We start from the raw sequence: 20515 nt of genomic DNA, 5'->3' as shown, positions 1-20515 counted from the left end.
TAGTGATTTCTTCTCCCTTCATTCTTAACATTTCTCATTGCATTCATGGCAAATGGCCAGCAAGACTTTTCCCATTGATACATCTCTAATATAAAGCAAATAACAAATAATAATGAAGGTATTAAAGACTAAATTCACAGTGCTCAGCCAGCTGGCAGAGATTTAATACCAAAACACAGATCAGAAGACAGAAGTTGCCCTGCAAGGCAGCTGTATGTGCATTTTGGCTAGAGCACTATGTCCATGAGGGAGTTGCTGCTGGCCCCAGAGGCTGTTTGGCAGGAAGGACACACAGCAGATCTCTGCCAGAGAGCAAGGAGATGTTTTGCAAAGAAGCTCATGGATTTCCTCTTCTTTTTGCTGATTCCCAGAGGCAAACCCCCCACATGTGGGCTGCAGCACATCAATCCTCTCCCTCCAGTGGCAGCAAACTCCCTGCTGGGCTGGTTCAGCACCAAGAGCCACCTCTAGCAAAGAGGGTGATGGCTCCATCCTGGCTGAAAGCAGGTGCTTTGGGGGCTTCCTCCTTGTCCCTGGGGAATGAGATCAGGGCCACCTCGAGACCATGGAGCTGCAGCCTGGAGGGACTTTGCAGAAGCACCATCTGTGGAGCTCCTTGCCCAGGGCAGCCCAGCAGGAATGGAAGGGACAAAGCAAAGAGCCCTGCTGAGGTGGACCATGCCCACTGAAGATAAACTAGATAAACTGAGGCATTGATAGCTGATCTCTCCCTCTGGAGGAAGCTGCCCCTGCCAGGAGGGCTCTCAGTGGGTGCAGGTGCAGGCAGGGAGAGAGGTCCAGCCAGGAGCTGCTCCAGCCAGGGGCTAGTCCTGGGAGCCTGTGGTGGTTTTGTCATGTCTGATGATGTAGGAGAGGGAACCAGTGCTCTCCTTTGTCTTTGGGTAGTAGAGGACAACCAACCAGATGAATATGAAGATTCCTGCAGGGAAAGGAAGACAAACACTCAGCAGCAGCAGGAGACAATCTTGCCAGGATGCTAATGACGCTTTCCTTCCACTTCCAGAGGATTCCCTCAGCTCAGCCCCTCCTTCACATGAACCATTTGGCTGGGGGTGGATAATGCCCCTAGTCCCCTGCTAAGGAATGTCCTTGGAGGAAAACCACCACGGGTGGAGAGGGTGTAATTGGGAGCCAAGAGCAGCTCCATGCTGGTGGTTGGGACCTGCCCTGACAAAAGGAGGGCTATGACAGTGCTGGGAAGACACTGGTGCCTTGGGATCCCTGTTCACCCCACAGCCAGGCTGGCTCCTGCCTCCTCCACCTTCCCCACCCAACCCCTGGAATCCAGCCCAGAGTGAGTGCTGACCTTGGAGGGAGTTGAGGACGGTGAAGAGGTGGAGCACAGCTGCAGAGGAGATGCCATAGGTGAGGAATGCCAGGGCCCAAGTGGCTCCCAGCAGGCAGAACAGCCCTGCTGCCACCAGAGCCACCTTCCAGGGCTTGCTGTGTCCCTGCACTGCCCCAGTGCCCTGCAAGCTGCAGCTCTTGTGGGTCACCACCCCGAACACAGCCATGTTGAAGAGGAAGATGAGGCCAAAGTAGCCACAGTTGGTGATGTAGTGGACCAGAAGATGTTTGGAAGTGATCCAGCACCTGAAAAGAGACAACCCTGGAGCCTCCAGCAGCCCTGCAAGCCTCAGCAGCACCCATGGGAGCCTTCCCCTGGTGGGATTTTCCAAGGCCAGGGTGGAGCAGGGGGACAGTGGTGGGTAAACACTGCCCTCATGTTGCTCAGCTGGCAGGGAGCCTGGACAAGCCCCAGGTGGACCTTGGCCATCCCTCCATGACCTGGAGGGCTGCAGGCATGACTCAGGAGGCTCAGCATGAGAGCTGGGGCTGGCTGGTGTGTGGCAATCACAATTAAGGAAGCAGAAGCAGAAGCATGGCCCGAAGCCAAAGCAGATGGGTGCAACCCCTGACTGCTGCCCTCCTGGCAGGACTGAGCTGCCCCTCCCTGTGCCAAAGGGCCCCCTGAGCCCTGTGGGCAGTGGCACACGCACAGGTGGGCTATGGTCTGGTGGTCCACGGTCTGGATGTGGTATTTTCCATAGCTGCCAAGAGCTCCTGCCACTCCCACCACGAGAGCAGGGAAGCCTGGAAGAGGAGAGACACAATCACAGAATTGTTCAGGGTGGAAAAGACCTCTAAGATCACCAAGTCCAGCCATTAACTCAGCCACATTCACCACTAAACCACGTCCCCAAGTGCCACATCCACACACCTTTGAACGCTTCCAGGGCTGGTAACTCCACCACTGCCAGGACACCCTGTTCCAGTACCTGACCACCCTTTCAGTGCAGACATTTTCCCCAGTACCCAATCCAAACCTCCCTCTGCCCCTCTCCCCCAGGCTGCTCACCCCAGCCCAGCAGGCACAGCTTTGCCAGGTAGTGGTGGATGTAGGTGCCCAGGACCTTGACAAAGAGGAGGTAGAGCTGGCAGCCCTCCAGCGCTGTCCAGGTGAAGCAGCAGAGCAGGCAGTAGTGGGTGAGCCCCCCCAGGGCCCTGCAGGTGCTTGGGGGGGCCCTGCCAGCGAGCCCAGTGCTGAGCAGGAAGGCCAGGTTGAGGAGGAGCAGGCTGCCCACGAGGTTGAGGTGCAGCCCCAGGTTGGTGCGGACGGTGTCCTCCAGCCTGAACCTGCACCTGTGTCCCCACAGGGACGGGAAGGGTCACAGGTGAGCAGGGCCCTGGGCTGTGGCACAGCAGGCCCAGGAGAGGCACTGGCACTGCCTCACGTCTCTCCCAGCCTGGCAAGCCCCCGTGGAGCTGCTGGCTCATCCCACCTGATAAAGATGCAGAAGGCCATGGTGAAGATGGAGAAGGCCATGGCTACTCCACAGCCAGCGGTGGCAACAGCCATCAGAGCTCTTGCTGTGGAGCCATCCAGAGCTGGGCTCTGCCAAACATGCACATGTTGGGTTAGACAGGCCCTGCACCAGCCTAGGAAACCTGACTGCAGGTACCAGAGCCATGGGGCTGCTGCAGAGACCCCATACCAGCCCACAGATCTTCAGGGGAAACAGGGCAGGGGTGGCTCAGAGGAGATGCTCTGTGGGTGAAGTGACCACCGTGAGCACCCTCCTGGGGGTCTCCACCAGCATCTGGGACCTCAAGCCTTGTTCTGCCAGAGCCTGCACCAAGCTGGGGCCTTTTCCAGCCTGCCCTGCCCAGCTGAGCTGCTGCTGCCCTCCTGAGCTGGGGCTGGGCTCGGGTTTGGGACCTTGCCTTGCCTGAGCACAGCTCTAATTGTCCCTGTGTGGCTACTCATGACACCCAAGGGGCCAGAGAAGTGTTCAGGCAGCGCTGCCAGGGCACAAGCAGGAGCTGCAGGAAGCGGGATCGTCACCAGGAGCAGGGTGAAGAAGGTGAGATGGTCACAGGAGCAGACTGTCCCCTTGTCCCCGGGCTGTGTGTCACATCCACTGCTGCGCCAGCCTCCTGCCTGCCCTGCAAGAGGAGCGGCTGTGAGCGCTGGGACAGCGCCCGTGCCCCGCCCCGCACCTGCCCCGAGCAGCCGCACCTTTGCTGGCATCCCAGAACACGCATCGGGGGCTGACACCCTGCAAGGGAGAGAGCGGCATCAGCTCCTACCCCGGAGAGAGCAGCAGCAGCCCCTGCATGGGGAGAGCAGCAGCAGCCCCGGGATGGGGAGAGCAGCATCAGCCCCGGGATGGGGAGAGCAGAATCAGCCCCTGAAAGGGGGAGAGCAGCAGCAGCCCCGGGATGGGGAGAGCAGAATCAGCCCCGGGATGGGGAGAGCAGCAGCAGCCCCGGGATGGGGAGAGCAGCATCAGCCCCTGCATGGGGAGAGCAGCATCAGCCCCTGAACAGGGGGAGAGCAGCATCAGCCCCTGCATGGGGAGAGCAGCATCAGCCCCTGAACAGGGGGAGAGCAGCATCAGCCCCTGCATGGGGAGAGCAGCATCAGCCCCTGAACAGGGGGAGAGCAGCAGCAGCCCCTGAACAGGGGGAGAGCAGCAGCAGCCCCTGAACAGGGGGAGAGCAGCATCAGCCCCTGAAAGGGGGAGAGCAGCATCAGCCCCTGAACAGGGGGAGAGCAGCATCAGCCCCTGAACAGGGGGAGAGCAGCAGCAGCCCCTGAACAGGGGGAGAGCAGCAGCAGCCCCGGGATGGGGAGAGCACTGGAGGGGAGGGCAGGGCAGCCCTGCAGCGCTGACTCACCTGGGGCAGCTCCCCGTGGGGGAAGGTGAGCTGCACGGGCTCCTGCAGCCCCGAGATGCTGCTCTCCCCCACCGTGATGCCCACCACGGTGTTGTCCAGCACCTGCCCTGTCTGGTTGATTTCCTGTGGAGGGGAAACCCTGCCAGGGCTGAGCCGGTTGGTGGCAGGGGCTGGGGGCAGCGGGAAGGATGCAGGCAGTGCCAGCTGTACCTTGAACATGCCAAGCTGCTGGATATTGAGGACTGTCACTACCACTCGCACTGTTTGGCTGCTCAGGGACCGGAATATCCCCCTGGGGAGGTGGATTTTACCTGCCTTCCCTTTCTCCGTGCTGTTCAGCCTGCTGGGGCCCTGCAGCAGAGAACAGTGAGAGATGATCTGTTCTCTGCCAGATCACATCTCCTTTCAGAACCCACCAATCTTGCTCCAGGCACAAAATCAGCCCTGCCCAGGTGGGTTTGCTCAGTAACATCAGCAGGAGCCCTGAGGGCAGAAGGGAAAAGCCTCATTGCCAGCACCCAGCATCTGTGGGGGCAGAGCTGGGAGAGGGAGCCAGCAGATTCTCTGCCCACACATGGTCCCTGGGACGTCCAGAGCCTGGGAGAGCCTCTGGGTGGGCAGGAGGCACAAGGTCACACCTGTCCCTGCTCCTTTCCTACCTCACACTCCCCCTGCCCACCTGGCCTGCTGGGATGGCTCCGTGAGGAGGGGTCTTTCCTCCCAAGCACCGCTTGACTGACTCCTTGCCAAGGGATGTTGAAGTTGATGTGGGCCCATGATGCAACCCCACAGGGAGGAGGAAGAGCACAGCAGGGCAAACCACACCCTGGGGCAGGGGCTGAGGGGTGCTTGGAAGGTGTGGGGCCTTCCAAGCAATGGAGAGGCAGGGACACAGCTCACCTCAGTGGGGGAGAAGGCGATGAGCACATCGCGGGTGACAGCCCTGCTGACATTGAGGAGCAGCGTCTGGAGCCCAGCCAGCTGACTGTGCAACCCCGACTGCAGCAGCCTGCGGGACAAGGGGGACTGTGGGACACGGGGGCACGGGGACTGAGCCTCCAGACCCCATCCAGGGCGGCCCTGCCCTACCTGAGCCAGCGCTCCCTCAGGCAGACGCAGGCGCGGCTCCGGGAGTGCCACAGCTCCGGGCAGCGCTGGGACAGGTGGAACACCGGGCTGCTGCTGCCCGGGCTCTGCTGCTCCAGCACCGCTCGGCAGCACTCCCCGTGCTCATCACCCCGGGGCAGCCCTGGGCAGGGGCAGCAGTGACCGCCGGGCACCACAGCACGGGATGGGCACTGGGAGCAAGGGGGGAATGGAGGGGACACTCACCGGAACAGCTGTCCTGTCCCTCGGCAACATCTGGATGGAGAAAGGGGGGAAACACCAAAACCTAGGGTCAGCCCTCCCTCTGTCCAGAGGGAAAGGGGAGGAGAAGGCAGGAGGGTCTGGCAGCTGCCAGGTTGTAAAGGAACAATCCTGCAGTTACGTGGGCTTCAAAAACAGCAATCAGAGCTGGTGAGGGCAAAACCACCGTGCCCAGCTGGCCAGGGGGGCTCACAAAGGAGACCCTGGACTGTTCATCCCGGGTTTTAGAGGAACAGTCCTGCAGTTACGTGGGCTTAAAAAACACCTGGACATCAATCAGAGCTGGTGAAGGCAAAACCACCGTGCCCAGCCTGCCTGAGGGGCTCACAAAGGAGACCCTGAACTGTTCATCCCGGGTTTTAAAAAAGCCCCCAGCAATAAAGCCCCCAACTCTGCTCACCTCTGCACATCCCAGTGGGGATGCTCCTCTCTGGCCCGTCCATGTTTCAGGATGAAATCCCCACTTGGTCTTTTGGTGAGCCCCTTCCCATGGGAAACCTTCCCACAAAGCCCATGCACCCCCAGTGCCGAGGATGCCACTCACCAGGCAGCAGCAGGAGCAGCAGGACAGTGCCCAGGAGCAGGTTCATGCCACTTTGTGGGGTCTCCTGGCTGCCCCCAGCCATCCCACCACGCTCTGCTCCCCTTGTCCCAGCAGCTCTGCACCTCCCCAGGCTCCCCCAGGCTTGTGGCCGCTTCTGAGGCAAGAGCTGCTCCTCATTTCCTTTTTGAGAGCCCCTCCCGCCTTCCTGTGGGCTGGCAAGTGACCTCCTGTCCCAGCTCACAGCAATGACGCCAACCACCCGAGCCGCAGCTCCTGCCCCTGACAGCTCAGGGCTTTCTGCTTTCCTTTCTCCCCACACTCCTGATGGCCCTAACCAGCCCAGCGTGTGCTGGAGCATCCTCATCCTCATCTGGCCATCACCATAAGCCTCCAGGATGAAGCATCCCCTTCCTGCCCCAGCTGGGTGAGTGGGGATGATCCGCAGGCAGCTGGAAGGGGGGTGGTGGGATGGGAAAGGTGGTGCTGTGTTTGCAAGGGGCACAGCCAGGACAGCCAGATCCTGCCTGGCCCCACAGCCACTGAGGCATGATTCCATCCTTTGATGTCTCCCTTCTTGGATGCCTGTCCTCCCTTTCTGCTGGGGAGTGACAGTCCCTGGAGATTCCCAAGCCGTGGAACCTCCCTCCATAACCCCAACCCCAAAGGCAGCCAGAGCTCTGCCAGGAGCACCATTATCAGTCCCACCATCCTCAGCAGGATCCTACAGGGTGAAGTGCTGGGTCCTGCCCCAGAAGTGGGATAACCCAGATGAGAGATGGATCCCATCAGAGAGCCCACCAACACACCAAGGAGAGACCCCAGAGAGCCACACTCAGAGAAAAACCACTTTAATGGGCACAGATGTGGTGTGCAGGCATGCTCACTGAGCTCCTACATCAACCACAAATAGACATTAAACATTAAAGAATAAAAAAAATAGATTATTTCAGCTGCCTGAGAGTGTGGCAGGGGCAGAATCGTTCTGTCTTCTCTGGGGAAGGAAGGACCCTCATGGTGACCATCAGCAAGGGTTGAAAAGTGGGCCTTTCCCACCCATCCGTCCTGGCCTCAGGACATGGGAGGGGACATCCAAAGGCACTGGGGACCCTGTCCCTGTCCCTTCCACTTTTTACAGCCCCCACTGCCCAAGTAAGCATCCCTCCCTCCCTCCCTCCTGCCCCAAGGGTGCCAAGCCTGCCAGCATGAGGAAATTGGGGAGGGGGCCAGCAGAGGGGGGGTGGCTGGCCCCACTGTGGGTCCCTGGGCTCCCTGTGGCACCACAGGGCAGGTGCAGTAGCAAAGCAGATGGTGTGGTCCTTCTTGTGGCCATGCTTGGCATGGGCAGCTCTGGCACAGCACGGGCACCACGGGGCTCAGCTGCTGCTGGGCTGGAGCTTGGCACTGTCAGAGCTGCTCTGGGAGTCAGGGCCCTTCCTCGCCTGCAGCACCATGGTCCAGTACCAGAGGAAGATGAGGAAACCTGGCAGAGGCGAGAGGAAGTGTCACAGACATCTTTTATGGAAAATCCTTTCCTTAGGATTTTTTCCTCCTGAGAAGCTGAGAGGCCTCAGGAACAAAATGTAAACATTGATTATCTGCTGCTGTGGAATGCAACAGGTGCATCTGTGATTGGTCTCATAGAGTTGTTTCTAATTAATGGCCAATCACAGTGAGCTGGCTCAGACTCTCTGTCTGAGACACAAGCCCTTGTTATCATTCTTTCTTTTTCTATTCTTAGCTAGCCTTCTGATGAAATCCTTTCTTCTATTCTTTTAGTATAGTTTTAATATATGTCATAAAATAATAAATCAGCCTTCTGAAACATGGAGTCAGATCCTGGTCTCTTCCCTCATCCTCAGACCCCTGTGAACACGGTCACAAGGAAGCGTGGGTGACCCCTCCACAGTGCGAGTGAGCCACCCAGGCTGCCAGAGCTCCTCCTGCACACCATCACCACCCCACCAGCACCCCGTGAACATCCTGCTGCTCTCAGAGGAGCCCAGAGCCACAGGCTCACCTTGGAGGGAGTTGATGATGGTGAAGATGTAGAGGGAGACAAGGCAGAACACACCAGAGGTGAAGGAGAAGAAGATGAGTGCCCAGGGGATGCCCAGCAGGATGCTCAGCCCAAGGAGGGCCAGGACGTGCTTGAGCTTGTGACCCTTCTTGTTCTGCCGGAGGATCTCGCGCACCATGGCCCCCAGCATGACCGAGTTAAAGAGGAACACCAGGCTGAAGAAACCCAGGTTCACAGAGTTGTGGACCAGGGGGCTCGTGATCCAGCAGCTGGAGAAGGAGAAAGGGCAGGGGGTTACTCTGTGCCCATCCACAGGGTCACGAGGAGGGGCTGGGAGAAGCACAGAAGTGTGGTGGATCCCCCTGGCACAAAACCCCAGAACAGCCCCAGGCCACGGTGAAGGTTTGGCCAGAAAACCCATGTGCCATGACTCACATGGTTGCATTGACGGTTCTGCCATCAATGGATTCGTAGATGGGAATGGAGACGGGGCCGTAGTTGGTCCAGCTGGCCAGGAGGATTGTCACCACACAGAAGATGGGGAGCCCTGGGTGGGAAGAGCAGAGTGAGCAGGCTGCTCTACTCCCTGCAGGGCCTTTGGACCTTCTGGAAGGACTTGCTGGCCCTTTCTGCACAGCCAACATCCTCCCAAAGGGAAACCAGGGATGGAACACACGGCAGGGACACCTGGAATGAGCCCCAGCCTGGGAGGGAGTGGCACTGTGCTGGCCCAGCTGGGGCCTCCCAGGGATGTGGAGCTTTCGGCCGTAAAGATCACAAGATCTTCCTGCCAGCCCAGAGCATGGCAGAGAAGCATGGGCACTTCCCGCATCCAGTCCTGGATGTTTCTTTCAGAAAGAAAGGATCCTGTTACTATTTAAAGATCCCAAGTGGTGGCTCTCACAGGGCCCCATTGCTGGTGATCCCCCAGGATGACCCACCCTTGCTTTAGCACCAGCTCCTGCTCTCAGCCTTCCAGCCTCCTCCTCCACCAAGGCTCCTGACAAACAGCTGCTCCCCACAGCTGGGTCTCCATCCCCATCCAGGCATCACACCCAGTGGGAAAAAGCCACCCAAGTGGGTGCCCCCCATGCTCACCCCAGCCAACCAGGCAGAGCTTGAGCAGGAAATGGTCGTGGTAGGCGTTGAAGACTTCGATCACAAGCCTGTAGAGGTTGTAGCCCTCGATGCCCATCCAGGTGAGGCAGCTCAGCAGAGAGAAGTGCAGGAACAGCCCCCCGGCTGTGCAGATGGCCTCGCTGCTGCTGGCAGCCAGGTGCTCGGAGAGGAGGAAGGTGATGTCCAGGAGGAAGATGGCAGCCAGCAGGTTCATGTGGATGTGCATGCTCGTGATCTGGTCCCGTTGTTTGCTCCTGCAGAACCAAGGGAGCAGAGCTCACCACTCTGCCTGGCCAGCACCAGTGGTGCCCACAGCACCCCACAGCCCTCATGGGGCACCTTGCCCCAGCAGAAGAGCAAGGAGACCCTTTGGTAGTGCCAGGAAATGAGACACCAACCCCATTAGAGACCCCCCATCCCAAATCCAGCCCTGCAGCTGACCCTGCACTGAAGATGCTCAGAGGGATGAAGCATTTTCCTGTGGAGACAGACTGACTGAGCTTGGGCTGTGCAGCCTGGAGAAGGCTCCACACCTTAAAACACCTTCCAGTGCCTAAAGAGAGCTGGAAAGGGACTTTGAACAAGGGCATGGTGTGACAGCACAAGGGAGAATGGCTTCAATCTGAGGGCAGGTTTTGTTTAGATATTCAGAAGAAATTCTGAGGGTGGTGAGGCCCTGGCACAGGTTTCCAAGAGAAGTTGTGGCTGCCCCATTCCTGGAATTGTTCAAGGCCAGGTTGGATGGAGTTCTGAGCAATCTGGTGTAGTGGAAGGTGTCCCTGCCCAGGGCAGGGGGTTGGAAATGAATGATCTTTCAGTCCCTTCCAACCCAAACCATTCTATATTTTCATGATTCTAAGATTTCAGGTCTGAATCATCCACTTAGGATCAGTGACATGACTCAGGAGAAGACACTCATGTTCTCCTCCAGGCCCTTGAAAAGATCTTCTGCTTGCTGCATCCATAAAAATCAAGAAGATTTTCCAAAATCTTTGAAAAGAGCTGGTGTTTCTGAGCACCCTGCAGGGAGACCTGACAGAGAGGGTGGACCCTGGACAGGAGAACTCTGCTTTCCTCAAACAAGGCTCCTTCATGATGCTTCTATGCAGGCCACCAACTGCCTGGAGAGCTTGTGCCCACCCAGAGGCTCATGGCCAGGGACAGGACACAGACAGGGAGTGTGGGGTGAAACCATCAGACTGTACCTGAAGTAGAGGAAGAAAATGGTGCAAATGGAAGCCAAAGCTGAGATTAGGCAGCCAACGTAGCTTATGATACTCAGGTAATTCCTGTGCACTGAGGTGATGTCTGGAGAGGAAACCTGAGGAGGAGGAGGAGGAATGAGAGATGGTGAGGAAGAGCACCCCTGGGAATGAAGCGAGGGACCTGAGGGAAGGTGCTACCCACCATGAGCACAGCAAAGTAGGTGAGGTGGTTGCACCTGCACTGTGTCTGGCTGCTCCCCGTCACTGTGGTGCACCCAGAGCTGTCCCAGCTCCCAGAACTGCCTGTGCCAGAGAAAGGGAGAAAACTGGTGAGCAGCAGCAACATCTGCCATGGTCTGAAGGATCTCAAGGGCCAGGTGTCCATGGAAAGAGGGAGAACAAGAGTGGGGGGTCCCAGCTTGTCCCGGGCCAAGCACACATACTCAAACAGCCCCCTCAGTACAGGAACCCATCCCTAGGGAAGGGGAAAGCTCTTAGGTTAGCTCTGGAGGGAAAACCCTGACATCACCCGGTGGGAATGGCTGATGGAGATGGAGTGAGGAAGGGAGGTGCAGAGCAACCCTCACCCTGCTGGTGGGGCTGTGGCACCTCGGAAAAGGGCCTGACTTCATGCCGAGGGCAGGGGCACTCACCGGAGGCGTCCTCCTGCCAGAACACGCACCGTGGGGTCACGTTCCTCTGCAACGACAAAACCACAGGCCCTGCTCAGGAGGCAGCTGGGGGTTTGCTGCCTGCCCAGCGCTACTGATAGGGGACAGCACGGGGCAGGAGACAAGACGGTCTCAGGAGACAGACAACCACTTGGATAAACCAGACTGCCCCTGTGGTGGGAGTGGGCTCCAGGCTCCACTCTGTTACCAACCGATGGAGCAGATGCCTCCTTCCAGATCCTCTTTTCCCAACAAAGGGTTCAGCTTTGAGCAGGCACCTGGCAGAGCCATGGTGAGCCAAAGGCCTGCTGACACAGCGTGCCCCAGCCCTGGTGACAGTGCTGGATGTGACACATCTGCCATGAGGCATCTCCTGGAGAAGGGAGGGCAGTGCCACCACCAGTGCCACTACCAGTGCACACAGACAAGCCATGATTGTGATCAGCCCCAGGAGACACAGCAGATCCTGCACAGGCAACCCATGGGCATGGACCTGCTGGATTGTGAGCCCACCCTAGGCTGGCAGGGGCTGAGCCCTCCCTGCCCCTCATTCCTGGTGGGATCAGGTTCTCTGAGGCTGTTCCCACCTACCGGGAGCTGGTCGTGGAAGAAGGTGAGCACCACTGGCTCGGAGAGGTTGGCCACCACCGTGTCCACCAGGGAGATGCTGACCACCTTGTCACCCAGCACGAGGCTGCTGTTCTCATCCTGTGGGAGAAGGGGAGGCAGTGGCAGGGTGGGAAGGGAGAGCAGCCAAGGGTGCCCAAGAAGAAGGTCCTGTGACTTTACCCATCAAGCTTTTAGCTCATCTTTGAAATCATCATCACTTTCTCCCAGTGAGCAGCAGCACCCTGGTCTGGTGGCACCCCTGCAGCCCATGGGACACCCAGCCTGCCATCCACATGGGCATTACCTGGAACATGGTCTGCCTGTTGATGTCCATGACGAGCACCCTGTGCTCCGCCACCTCCTCCCTGTCCTTCACCACCATGAACAGGCTGCTTGGCAGGTCCACTGTGAATCCCTGGACCTCTCCACTCTCCTGCAAAGACAGACTCATCAGGAAAGAGGTGTAGAGGGAGCACGATGGGCCAAGAGCAGCGGGGCAGGCTTGGCAGGACCCACCTCTCTCTGGGGAGCGTAGGTGAGGGGCTGGGGAGCCCGGCTGGGCTGCACCCTCAGCACGGTGGCGTGCACAGTGGCCTCCCCAAAGGTCTGCTTCTGCCCTTCCAGCTCCACCTTGGCCAGCATCCTCTCCAGCTCCCCGAGAGTGCTGCTGGGGAAGGGGCACAGTGAGCTGGGGGCAGCGGGGATGCATTGGCAGGGATGGGCTGAGCTGGACTCACCGCCGGAGCCTCTGCTGCTCCCTGTGCCCCGGGGCTGCTGCCAGGGGCTGGGCAATGAGGCTGTCCAGGGCACCGAGCTGCTGCTGCACGTCCTGCTCCCACACGGGCATGCTCAATGCAGAGGCTGGGGAAAGGAAATGCCATGAGATGCACGGGCACAATTGGCTTCCTGATGCCCCAGACTGACTGGCAGAGCCCTGGCGGGAGCAGAAAGCAGAGGGCTTCAAGGTGATCCCGAGCCAGGAAAGCTGATAGTGACCCCAACCCACAGGGCTTTCCTGCCTCCCACAACTCAGCTCACACTGAGGCCATGGGCACCTCATGGTGAAGACTGGACCCTGAGAAACCACTCAAAGACTTCAGTTTTGTGGGATTTGAGGCAGCATTTTGAAAATCTCCACCTTTAGGGATGCTGGGTACCAGGCCTGTCTTTGGGCTGTTCAAGAAAACCTACATGCCCTTCAATCACCCTTCAGCTATCTTCATATCACCTTTCTAAACCACACACTGGGAGACAGCCAGTGCTCTGATGACGACGAGGGAACAGGCTGGGGATAAAACAACCCTTGAATTTCCTTAAAATAACATTAAATTGCATTTACCATTGAAGAAGTATTCATCTTTAGCATCCAGGGAGGTGTTCTTCCCACCCTTTATGATATAGGACACATTGAAGATGTTGGCTCTGTTTCTTTCAGTCTTCTGACTCTCCTGTCCCCAGGGGATGCTGCTGGCTGTGTCCCCACCCAGGGGGATGCTCTGCTTCCCATAGACCAGCTGCAGGCTCCTGTTGGACTCAAACCAGAAGATGCAGAAGCGGTACCTGCCCAAGGTGGGGGGCAGCCTGTACTCGTAGTAGGAGTTTCTCCTGCTTGGCAAAAAGGGCTTTTTAACGATCAGAGCCTGGGCCGTGTTCTCGATGGAGATGGCGGCAGGGCCGTGCTGGAAGATGGCAGAGCTCTCCTGGGTCTGGTTCCGGTCCCCACAGAAGCGAAAATCCTCCTCCCTGAGGCCACAGGCTGCCAGCCCTGCACACAGGCACACAGGGACAGCAGATCAGCTGTGGGACAGCCAGCCCTGCGAGCACCCCAGCCTGCAGCAGCTGTCACACGTGGCACGCCAGGCTCCCACCCCAGGCATGCCAACCCTGTCACTCCTGCAGGCTGAGCGACACCAGCCTGTCCCCAGTGTCACTGCCACACTGCCAGGGGCTGCCAGGGCCCTTTGGGCAGCAGGACCTCCTGTCCTTTAGGGACACCCTCTCCCATGTGCCACCACCCACAGCAGCAGAGCTGTCCATTCCCAGGAGGGAGGGAGGGAGGGAGGGATGGATGGATGGATGGATGGATGGATGGATGGATGGATGGATGGATGGATGGATGGATGGATGGATGGATGGAGGCCACCTCCTCTCCCTGGAAAGGACACATTCTGCCTGAGAAACCCACCAGAGCAAATCATCCTATGAGATGTTTTAGTTCTCTGGAAGCCTTGGTTGCACACATCTCATGGTGCCCCCCAGCCAATGGTTTGGGGCTGCCAGTTACTCCCAGCAGCCCAAACCCAGCTCAGCATCCCAAAGCAGGACAGTGTACCTTGGAGGAGGGAGAGAAGGAGCAGGAAGAGGACCTTCATCCTGGGCAGCTCTACCTTGGCCTGGCCTTCACGGAGACAGCAGAGCCTGAAAGGGTACAAAGGAAAGGGGCCACATGAGTATTTGAGTATCCCCCATGCCATGAGGGCAGGGATGAGGTGGGACACAGCCAGTGTCACAGGCAGGTCCCTGTTGCCTCTGCCTCCAGAAGGAGCCAGAAGCACTGGGCATCCAAGCTGGCTGTGGGCTGGAAGGGTGGCAGAGGCTGGGAGCCCCTGAGCTCTCAGCATGGAGGGGGTGCCCCAGCACTCCAACCCAAGAGCACACACAGGAGGGGTCCCAGGGTGCCCCAGCACTCCAACCCAAGAGCACACACAGGAGGGGTCCCTCCCCTCTTCCGCTCTCAGCCCCACATCTCAGTGAACACCCTGACTTGTTATCAGAAGTGATAGGAACAGAAGGAAACTGTGGTTTCCTAATTCACCAGCCCTGAAATTATTTTCTTGGATGTTTTCAGCTCCTGCAGATTAGCTGAGGAGCTGTGCACATTGCAAACCACTCCATCATTGCAGCCTGCAGAAAAAGGCTCTCCCAAGCACATCCTGGCACTGCCAGCACAGCAGCCATGGCTGCCCAAATCTGCTGCTCACAACCAGCTGGGCCACATCCTGCATAGCCCCTTTGCCCATCCCTTCATCTGCCACTCTGCTCCACCACCCTTTTCTTTGTCTTTGCATGAGGAAGGGCTTCTGTGACCTCCACCCAGGCCAGCACTGAGCATCCTCAAGTGCTTCAACACCCCTGCGCTCACCCAGCCACTGCCTTCACACTTTGAGCCTTTTTTGTTGCACTTTCTGCCTGCCCCAGGCCACAAACTGCACCCCCAGCTCTGCTGGGATGCACCCAGTGTCACCTCCTCCTCCTCACCCTGCTGTCACTTCAGCCATGGCACACACCCTGCAGAAGCCCCCAGGGTGGGACAGCATTGGTGGGGCTGTCAGAGCAGCTGGCCCAGCACACTCTTGTCAATGCCCAAAGTGAAGCCAGCACCCTGGGCCACTGCTGCACCCCGCTGCACTGCTCTCAAATATCCCCCCAAAACCTACCAAGCTGTCAAAACTGTTTTGTTTGCACCAACCAGCATCACCTGCAAAGGCTCACAGCTCTCCCAGATGCTCCAGGGTCATCAGATGCTCAATAACTCTCTAGCAGATTTCTCCCACCAGCACAGGTTTTCTGGAAGTTTCTCTAGCCAGCACAGATCCTGCACGGGTGTACAGCCACTACACATCCTTTCCCCCTGTTTCTTGTGGCAATTTATCATCAGCAGGCGGGGGCTTTGGGTTGTTAATTAACCTGCTGCTGTGGCTGTAGCTAAGTGACACTAACGAGGTGTCCCAGTGTGATCTGGGAGGGTTTGGCACAGGCATGACTTGGCAGGAGTAAATGGATTTGGATGGGGCTGGCACCCCAGTGCCTGGTCACATGCTGAGGAATCTCATCTTTATACCCAAAAAACACAGACCTGGGGTGGCAAAACGCTGTGGGTGATGGAAAACACCTGGAGCACTTAAAAGCAATGAAGCTTCAACCGTGTTGAGGCAGCACAGAGCTGGCTGGGCAATAAAGCATCGCCTCTGGATGGGGAATGAGGAATCCTAATGAGGCCTCAGCCCAGCCCACTGTGCTGACATCCTTAAGGTTTAATTGGGAAGGTTGGAGGAGAGGATCAGCCCCTTTCAGTGTTACTCAGCTGGGACCAGAAATCCCTGTGGGAAGCAGGGTGGGGGAGCCGGTATTTCGGTATTTCCCCTCCCAGCCCTGTGTGCTCCTGCTGGCCCGAGTCTGATTGCTGCTTCCTGAGCTGAACAATAGCGAGAGAAAATCCCCTGAAAATGGTTTCACTGTGAGAAACCAGGCCCTCCATCCACACTGGCAGCAGGCACAGCAAAGGGAGCAGGATGTGCTGGGCTCTCGTCAGTTCTGAATCCGCCTCGTCATCTTCCCATGCCCGGATGGCAGAGGGGGAAAATTCCTGGCTTGGCCTCAAAATCAACCAGATCACGTACAAAGAGGTGGCAGACACTGAGCCAGGGCTGCACAGCTTGGAGCAGGCTCCCTTATCAGCAGAGAGGGAGGCTTATGCCTGGGCACCAGTTCTTATCCTCCCATCACCATTAACATATTGGCCTTGGGAAGAAAAGGCCAAAGCATTATACTGAGGTCTCTACACCTCAGGTGAATGGAGGGCAGGGGGAAAAAGTCTTAAAACCTCACAAACAAAATGTGTTTACTACCACCTTACTGCCTTCTGGGTGACTTGGCAGCAGGCATTTAAGCTTTTGGAGGTGGCACGTGGCTTTTGGACATGACGTTTTTCCCAAGGAGAAGGGAAGATGTTACTCCCAGCTCTGGTGACTCAAACAAACACAGGATGCCGGGAGATTCAGGAGCTTTTATCTGTTTTCCTTCCAGCTCTGTTGGGAAAGTGACGCTCTGTTCCTCGAGGTGTGAGTGAGTCTGAAGCTCGTCACCACAGTGGTTACTCAGACAGGCACTCAGCAGCATGATGAGGAAACTGTGGCAAGCCAGGACGGGCTCCTGGAGATGCAAAACAGCTTTGCACAACCAGTCCCTCATCACAGGGACCATAACAATGTGTCCTGGATGTCCAAGGATGTGAGGACCCCATGGGGGTCCCCCTGCAAAGGGATGCCCCAGTGTCAGTGTCTGAGAGCTGCACAAAGTGCCCTTGTCCTTGGCCAGTGGTGCATGCCCAGGGCCAGCCTCACGTTATTCATGGCATTGGCATGTGATTCCCAGCACCAGCCGCCTTGGCTAATGCCCAGGGAGTCGAGGGGCAGCTGCACTGTGCCAGCAGCCTGGCACTGCCAAGCTGTGCCATGGGGTGCTTCAGCTTTTCCTGGGCCGTGGCACTGCACAGAGCACCCAGCACCTTCAGGATGAGCCTTGCCAGCAGGATGAAACCAGATCCGATGGCGATTCCCACGGGAACAGCACAGCTCCCTGCCAGATCTGCTCTTTGCCAGCCCCTGGCAGCCATCCCTCCCCACAAAGGTGGGCAGCACCAAGGGGAGGCTGGCACAGCCTGCCAGTGCCTGGGGCTCCTGGGACGGAGCGTTTGCTTAGAGCTGGGTCTTGACATTCAAAACGTTTTTAAAAATTTCCATTTCCTAAAAAACACCACAAACAGAAGTACCACAGCGAACTAACCCACTAACCCAGCACTTCCTGCAGTGCCAGGGCAACACAGCACCTGGCTCGGTGGCACACGAAGCCTTGTGGCTTCAGCAGCAGCCACAGACACTCTGCAAGGGACCAGGTACACCTACACTGGGCTGGGGCTGACGTGACATGGCTACAACGCAGAGCAATGACATCTCTGGCCACAGGGCTACAGACAGTTGTCCCTGCCACACACTCCCACCACACAGTCTTCTTTGAGAGCAGCCCCATTTCCCCTCTTGCACATCCCCCTTCCAAATCACTCCCTTGGGTTTCAAACAGCTCCCAAAACACCCTGTCCATTCCCTTGGGTTTCAAACAGCTCCCAAAACACCCTGTGCACTCCTCCCTTGGGTTTCAAACAGCTCCCAAAACACCCTGTGCACTCCCTTGGGTTTCAAACAGCTCCCAAAACACCCTGTGCACTCCCTTGGGTTTCAAATGGCTCCCAAAACACCCTGTGCACTCCCTTGGGTTTCAAACAGCTCCCAAAACACCCTGTGCACTCCCTTGGGTTTCAAACAGCTCCCAAAACACCCTGTGCACTCCCTTGGGTTTCAAATGGCTCCAAAACACCCTGTGCACTCCCGGGTCTTCCCATGAGCGAGCTCCTCATGGCCTGCCTGTGCTGCAGGTGCCAGACGAGGAAGGTGCAGAGCAGTGCAGAGTAGCTCAGCACCACCCCAAATCAGGGTCCCAGGTATTTGGCATGGAAAGCCAGGTGCTGGAGCCCAGTGAGGGCAAAGCCTGCAGCACCCAAGGAGCCAGGTGACAGACTGTGGGCCTCCCAGATTGCTGCCAAGGCCCAGCTGTCGGGTGAGCTGATGGGAAAGGAGCTGGTGAGTCCCAGAGCTCCTGAAAAGCAGGCGCCAGCAGGCTGAGCCCAGCTGGTCCCGTGCAGACATTGGCACGCTGGGACTGACCCATCCTGCTGCCTGTGAGCCACAGAGCTCTGCCCCTGCACCCACGGTGCCACCGCAAGGTGCAGGGACGGCCAAACCCGGGGATCCCCCTGCAGCCAACACGCAGTTGCTCCAAACCTGTTCCTCTGCAAATAGCAGCCCCCAGGCCGCAGGATTAAGAGCTGGACTGCAACCAAGAATGCAGCATTTTCAGGCCTTGGGTAATTCACGTGGGAGCTGTGAACCCAGCAAGGGGCACGGCAAACCCCTCTGTGGCTGCAGTCCCGGGCTCAAAGGATTTGTCCCCTGCCCATCTCTGAAAAACTCCTGGCTCCCTGAGGGTGGGGATGGGGGCCGGGGGGGTTACTGCAGCCCTCAGACCGTGAAATGAGCTTTGGCTGCCTTCCCTCCACAGCAACCATTCGGACTTGGTGCCAGGAGGTTATTCCAGGAGACTTCATTTCAATTCTCCAGCTGCTCTCACTGAGCTTTGCTGGTGTCCCTGGAGGGGCAGCACAGACCGTGGGTAGAGACCACCCCGAGCACCCTACATCCCATATCCCGCACAGACATGCCAGGGCCGGCAGGAACAAACCGGGATGTTGCAGGAGGAATCCCCCCAAAAGGCATTTTAGGGAAGGGAGATCACCCTGTCGAGACATGTCGGCGATCCCATGGGAATGCTGCACCCTCCGCCGGGAGGGAGGGGAGGAAGGAATGAGGTGCGCTGGTGGTTCCCTTGGAGTGGGAGCAATGGCCCCACACCGGCCGGGCTTGGTGGAGCTCAGCTCTGCCGCGGCAGCAGCGCCGGTCCCGGGCAGCCCCGGGGGCTTTGCGGCCCCATGGCCCAGGAGCCGAGTCTGGAGTGCGAGCCCCACGGAGCAGGGACCGAGGTTGGTTCCGCAGATCACTGACTGGCACCACGGCCACCAGCAGCGTCCCCGAGCCCTGCCCAGCCGCACGCATCACCCCCAGCGCTGCGCCCCGCACCCGGACCGGAGTGCCGCTCAGCCCCCATAGAGACCCCTCCGCTCCATCCATCCCTCCGGGCTGCTCCCTGCCCAGCAAGCCGGGGCTCTGCCCGGTGCCACCGTCCGCACGGAGCCCCCCAGCCCCGGCTGGTGCCCACCCCATTCACTCCCGCCCCGCCGCTCTGCCCGCGCCCGCAGCATCCCCTCGGCTCCCGGTACCGGCAAACGCTCCTCAGCGCGGCCTCTGGGATCCCCAGGGGGGCACCGGGCTCCGCGATCCTTCCCTGTCCCGGCTCAGCCGCTCTCCGCTGCTTTCATACCTGGAAGTATATAAGCAGCGGCTCGCCTCGGCTCGGCACCGCCCGGCACCTCCCGGCTCCGCCCGGCTCCGGCAGCAGAGCAGGTACGGCGCGGGTCCGACCCCGCACAGCTCCTCCGCTCGGCTCGGCCCGGCCCGGCCCGGCCCCGCTGCCCCGCGCAGCTCCCGCCTCGGCCGCTCCGCGCGGTGCCCGGGAGCGCCCCGCCCCGTCCCCCCGCGGCCGGTGACTCAGCGGGGCGGTACCGGCACCGCTCCCCCGCACCGACCCCTCCGACACCCCCGGGATGGCCGCGGGGTCACCGCCGTCCGGCACGGCACCTGCTGCCCGCTTCTGCTCGGCCCGGTTCGGTTCAGCTCGGCGCGGCTCTCGGCGCCTCCAGCCCGGCTCGGCTCAGAGCGGGATCCCGGGGCCGGCGCTGACACCCCAGATCGCTGCTCTCGGTCCCGGCACCTGCCCAGCGAGCCCCGGGCCGGCAGCACCGAGGGCTGTGTCCCCCCCGGGCCGGTACCGGTACCGGGGGCTGGGGAGCCGGGCTGGGCACGGCACAGCCGGGCGTGCCGCGTCCCGGCGCCCTTCAGCTGCGGGCTGGCGGGCGTCCAGCGGCGGGGCCGGCAGGCTGCACGCCTGGCTGCCAACGGGATTAAAAAATAACAATTAATGGGAAAGCAGCCGGGACGGAGTGTCCCGGTGACCCCTGTCCCGCTCCCCTGGAGCACGGTGCGAGGGAGGAAAGGAGCAGGGCAGGGAGCCCAGATCCAGAGCAGGGATACACAGCGCTCCCCCGGAGCAGGTGGGATGGGGTGTGGGGTGTGGAGCCTCGCCGCGACCGCAGCGCCTTCAGCACCCACCCCAGGGCTGGAGATGGTGGAGATGGGCACCCGGGACTGGAGATGGTGGAGATGGGCACCCGGGGCTGGAGATGGGCACCCGGGGGCTGGAGATGGTGGAGATGGGCACCCACCCCAGGGCTGGAGATGGTGGAGATGGGCACCCGGGGCTGGAGATGGAC

The 20515-nt window shown here is 59.2% G+C and overlaps 2 protein-coding genes across 5 annotated transcripts; both read right to left on the bottom strand.

The window, feature by feature from the left end:
- Positions 1-824: 824 nt before the first annotated feature.
- Positions 825-6161, bottom strand: LOC131089571 (adhesion G protein-coupled receptor G3-like). The gene is made up of 13 exons (XM_058034384.1): positions 6116-6161; positions 5536-5565; positions 5293-5452; positions 5104-5212; positions 4414-4554; positions 4204-4326; positions 3542-3581; positions 3368-3468; positions 2805-2917; positions 2381-2664; positions 2022-2115; positions 1328-1614; positions 825-940 (listed from the first exon to the last, which is right to left on the bottom strand). Exons 1-13 carry the CDS (start codon positions 6159-6161, stop codon positions 825-827), a joined length of 1644 nt encoding a protein of 547 aa, XP_057890367.1.
- Positions 6162-6973: 812 nt separating this feature from the next.
- Positions 6974-19974, bottom strand: LOC131089356 (adhesion G-protein coupled receptor G1-like). 4 transcript variants are annotated; one of them, XM_058034063.1, is made up of 15 exons: positions 19824-19974; positions 19406-19506; positions 14069-14154; positions 13076-13501; positions 12474-12597; positions 12253-12403; positions 12041-12169; positions 11719-11835; positions 11110-11155; positions 10659-10759; positions 10457-10572; positions 9231-9505; positions 8568-8679; positions 8133-8401; positions 6974-7595 (listed from the first exon to the last, which is right to left on the bottom strand). In XM_058034063.1, the coding sequence occupies exons 3-15, from the start codon at positions 14106-14108 to the stop codon at positions 7489-7491; spliced, it is 2013 nt and encodes a 670-aa protein (XP_057890046.1). In that variant the 5' UTR covers positions 14109-14154; positions 19406-19506; positions 19824-19974; the 3' UTR covers positions 6974-7488. The 4 variants fall into 4 exon arrangements, with proteins under 4 accessions (XP_057890046.1, XP_057890048.1, XP_057890047.1 ...); XM_058034065.1 differs by having other exon boundaries at positions 12253-12400; positions 19824-19973; XM_058034064.1 differs by lacking the exon at positions 19406-19506.
- Positions 19975-20515: the final 541 nt, after the last annotated feature.

Source organism: Melospiza georgiana, chromosome 14 (assembly GCF_028018845.1).
Source record: "Melospiza georgiana isolate bMelGeo1 chromosome 14, bMelGeo1.pri, whole genome shotgun sequence".
Classification (NCBI taxonomy): Eukaryota; Metazoa; Chordata; class Aves; order Passeriformes; family Passerellidae; genus Melospiza; species Melospiza georgiana.
Note: the sequence above shows the minus strand (reverse complement) of the source record. Positions and strands in the feature narration are given on the sequence as shown.

Excerpts from the sequence above, each read along its gene's own strand:
- LOC131089571 (XM_058034384.1), bottom strand. The coding sequence starts at position 6,161 with ATGAACCTGCTCCTGGGCACTGTCCTGCTGCTCCTGCTGCTGCCTG. Across the intron at positions 3,582-4,203 it reads CCCACGGGGAGCTGCCCCAG|GGTGTCAGCCCCCGATGCGT; the intron begins GTGAGTCAGCGC and ends TCTCCCTTGCAG. Across the intron at positions 3,469-3,541 it reads GTTCTGGGATGCCAGCAAAG|GGCAGGCAGGAGGCTGGCGC; the intron begins GTGCGGCTGCTC and ends CTCCTCTTGCAG.
- LOC131089356 (XM_058034062.1), bottom strand. The coding sequence starts at position 14,210 with ATGGCATGGGGGATACTCAAATACTCATGTGGCCCCTTTCCTTTGTAC. Across the intron at positions 11,156-11,718 it reads TCTTCCACGACCAGCTCCCG|AGGAACGTGACCCCACGGTG; the intron begins GTAGGTGGGAAC and ends TTGTCGTTGCAG. Across the intron at positions 10,760-11,109 it reads CTGGCAGGAGGACGCCTCCG|GCAGTTCTGGGAGCTGGGAC; the intron begins GTGAGTGCCCCT and ends TCTCTGGCACAG.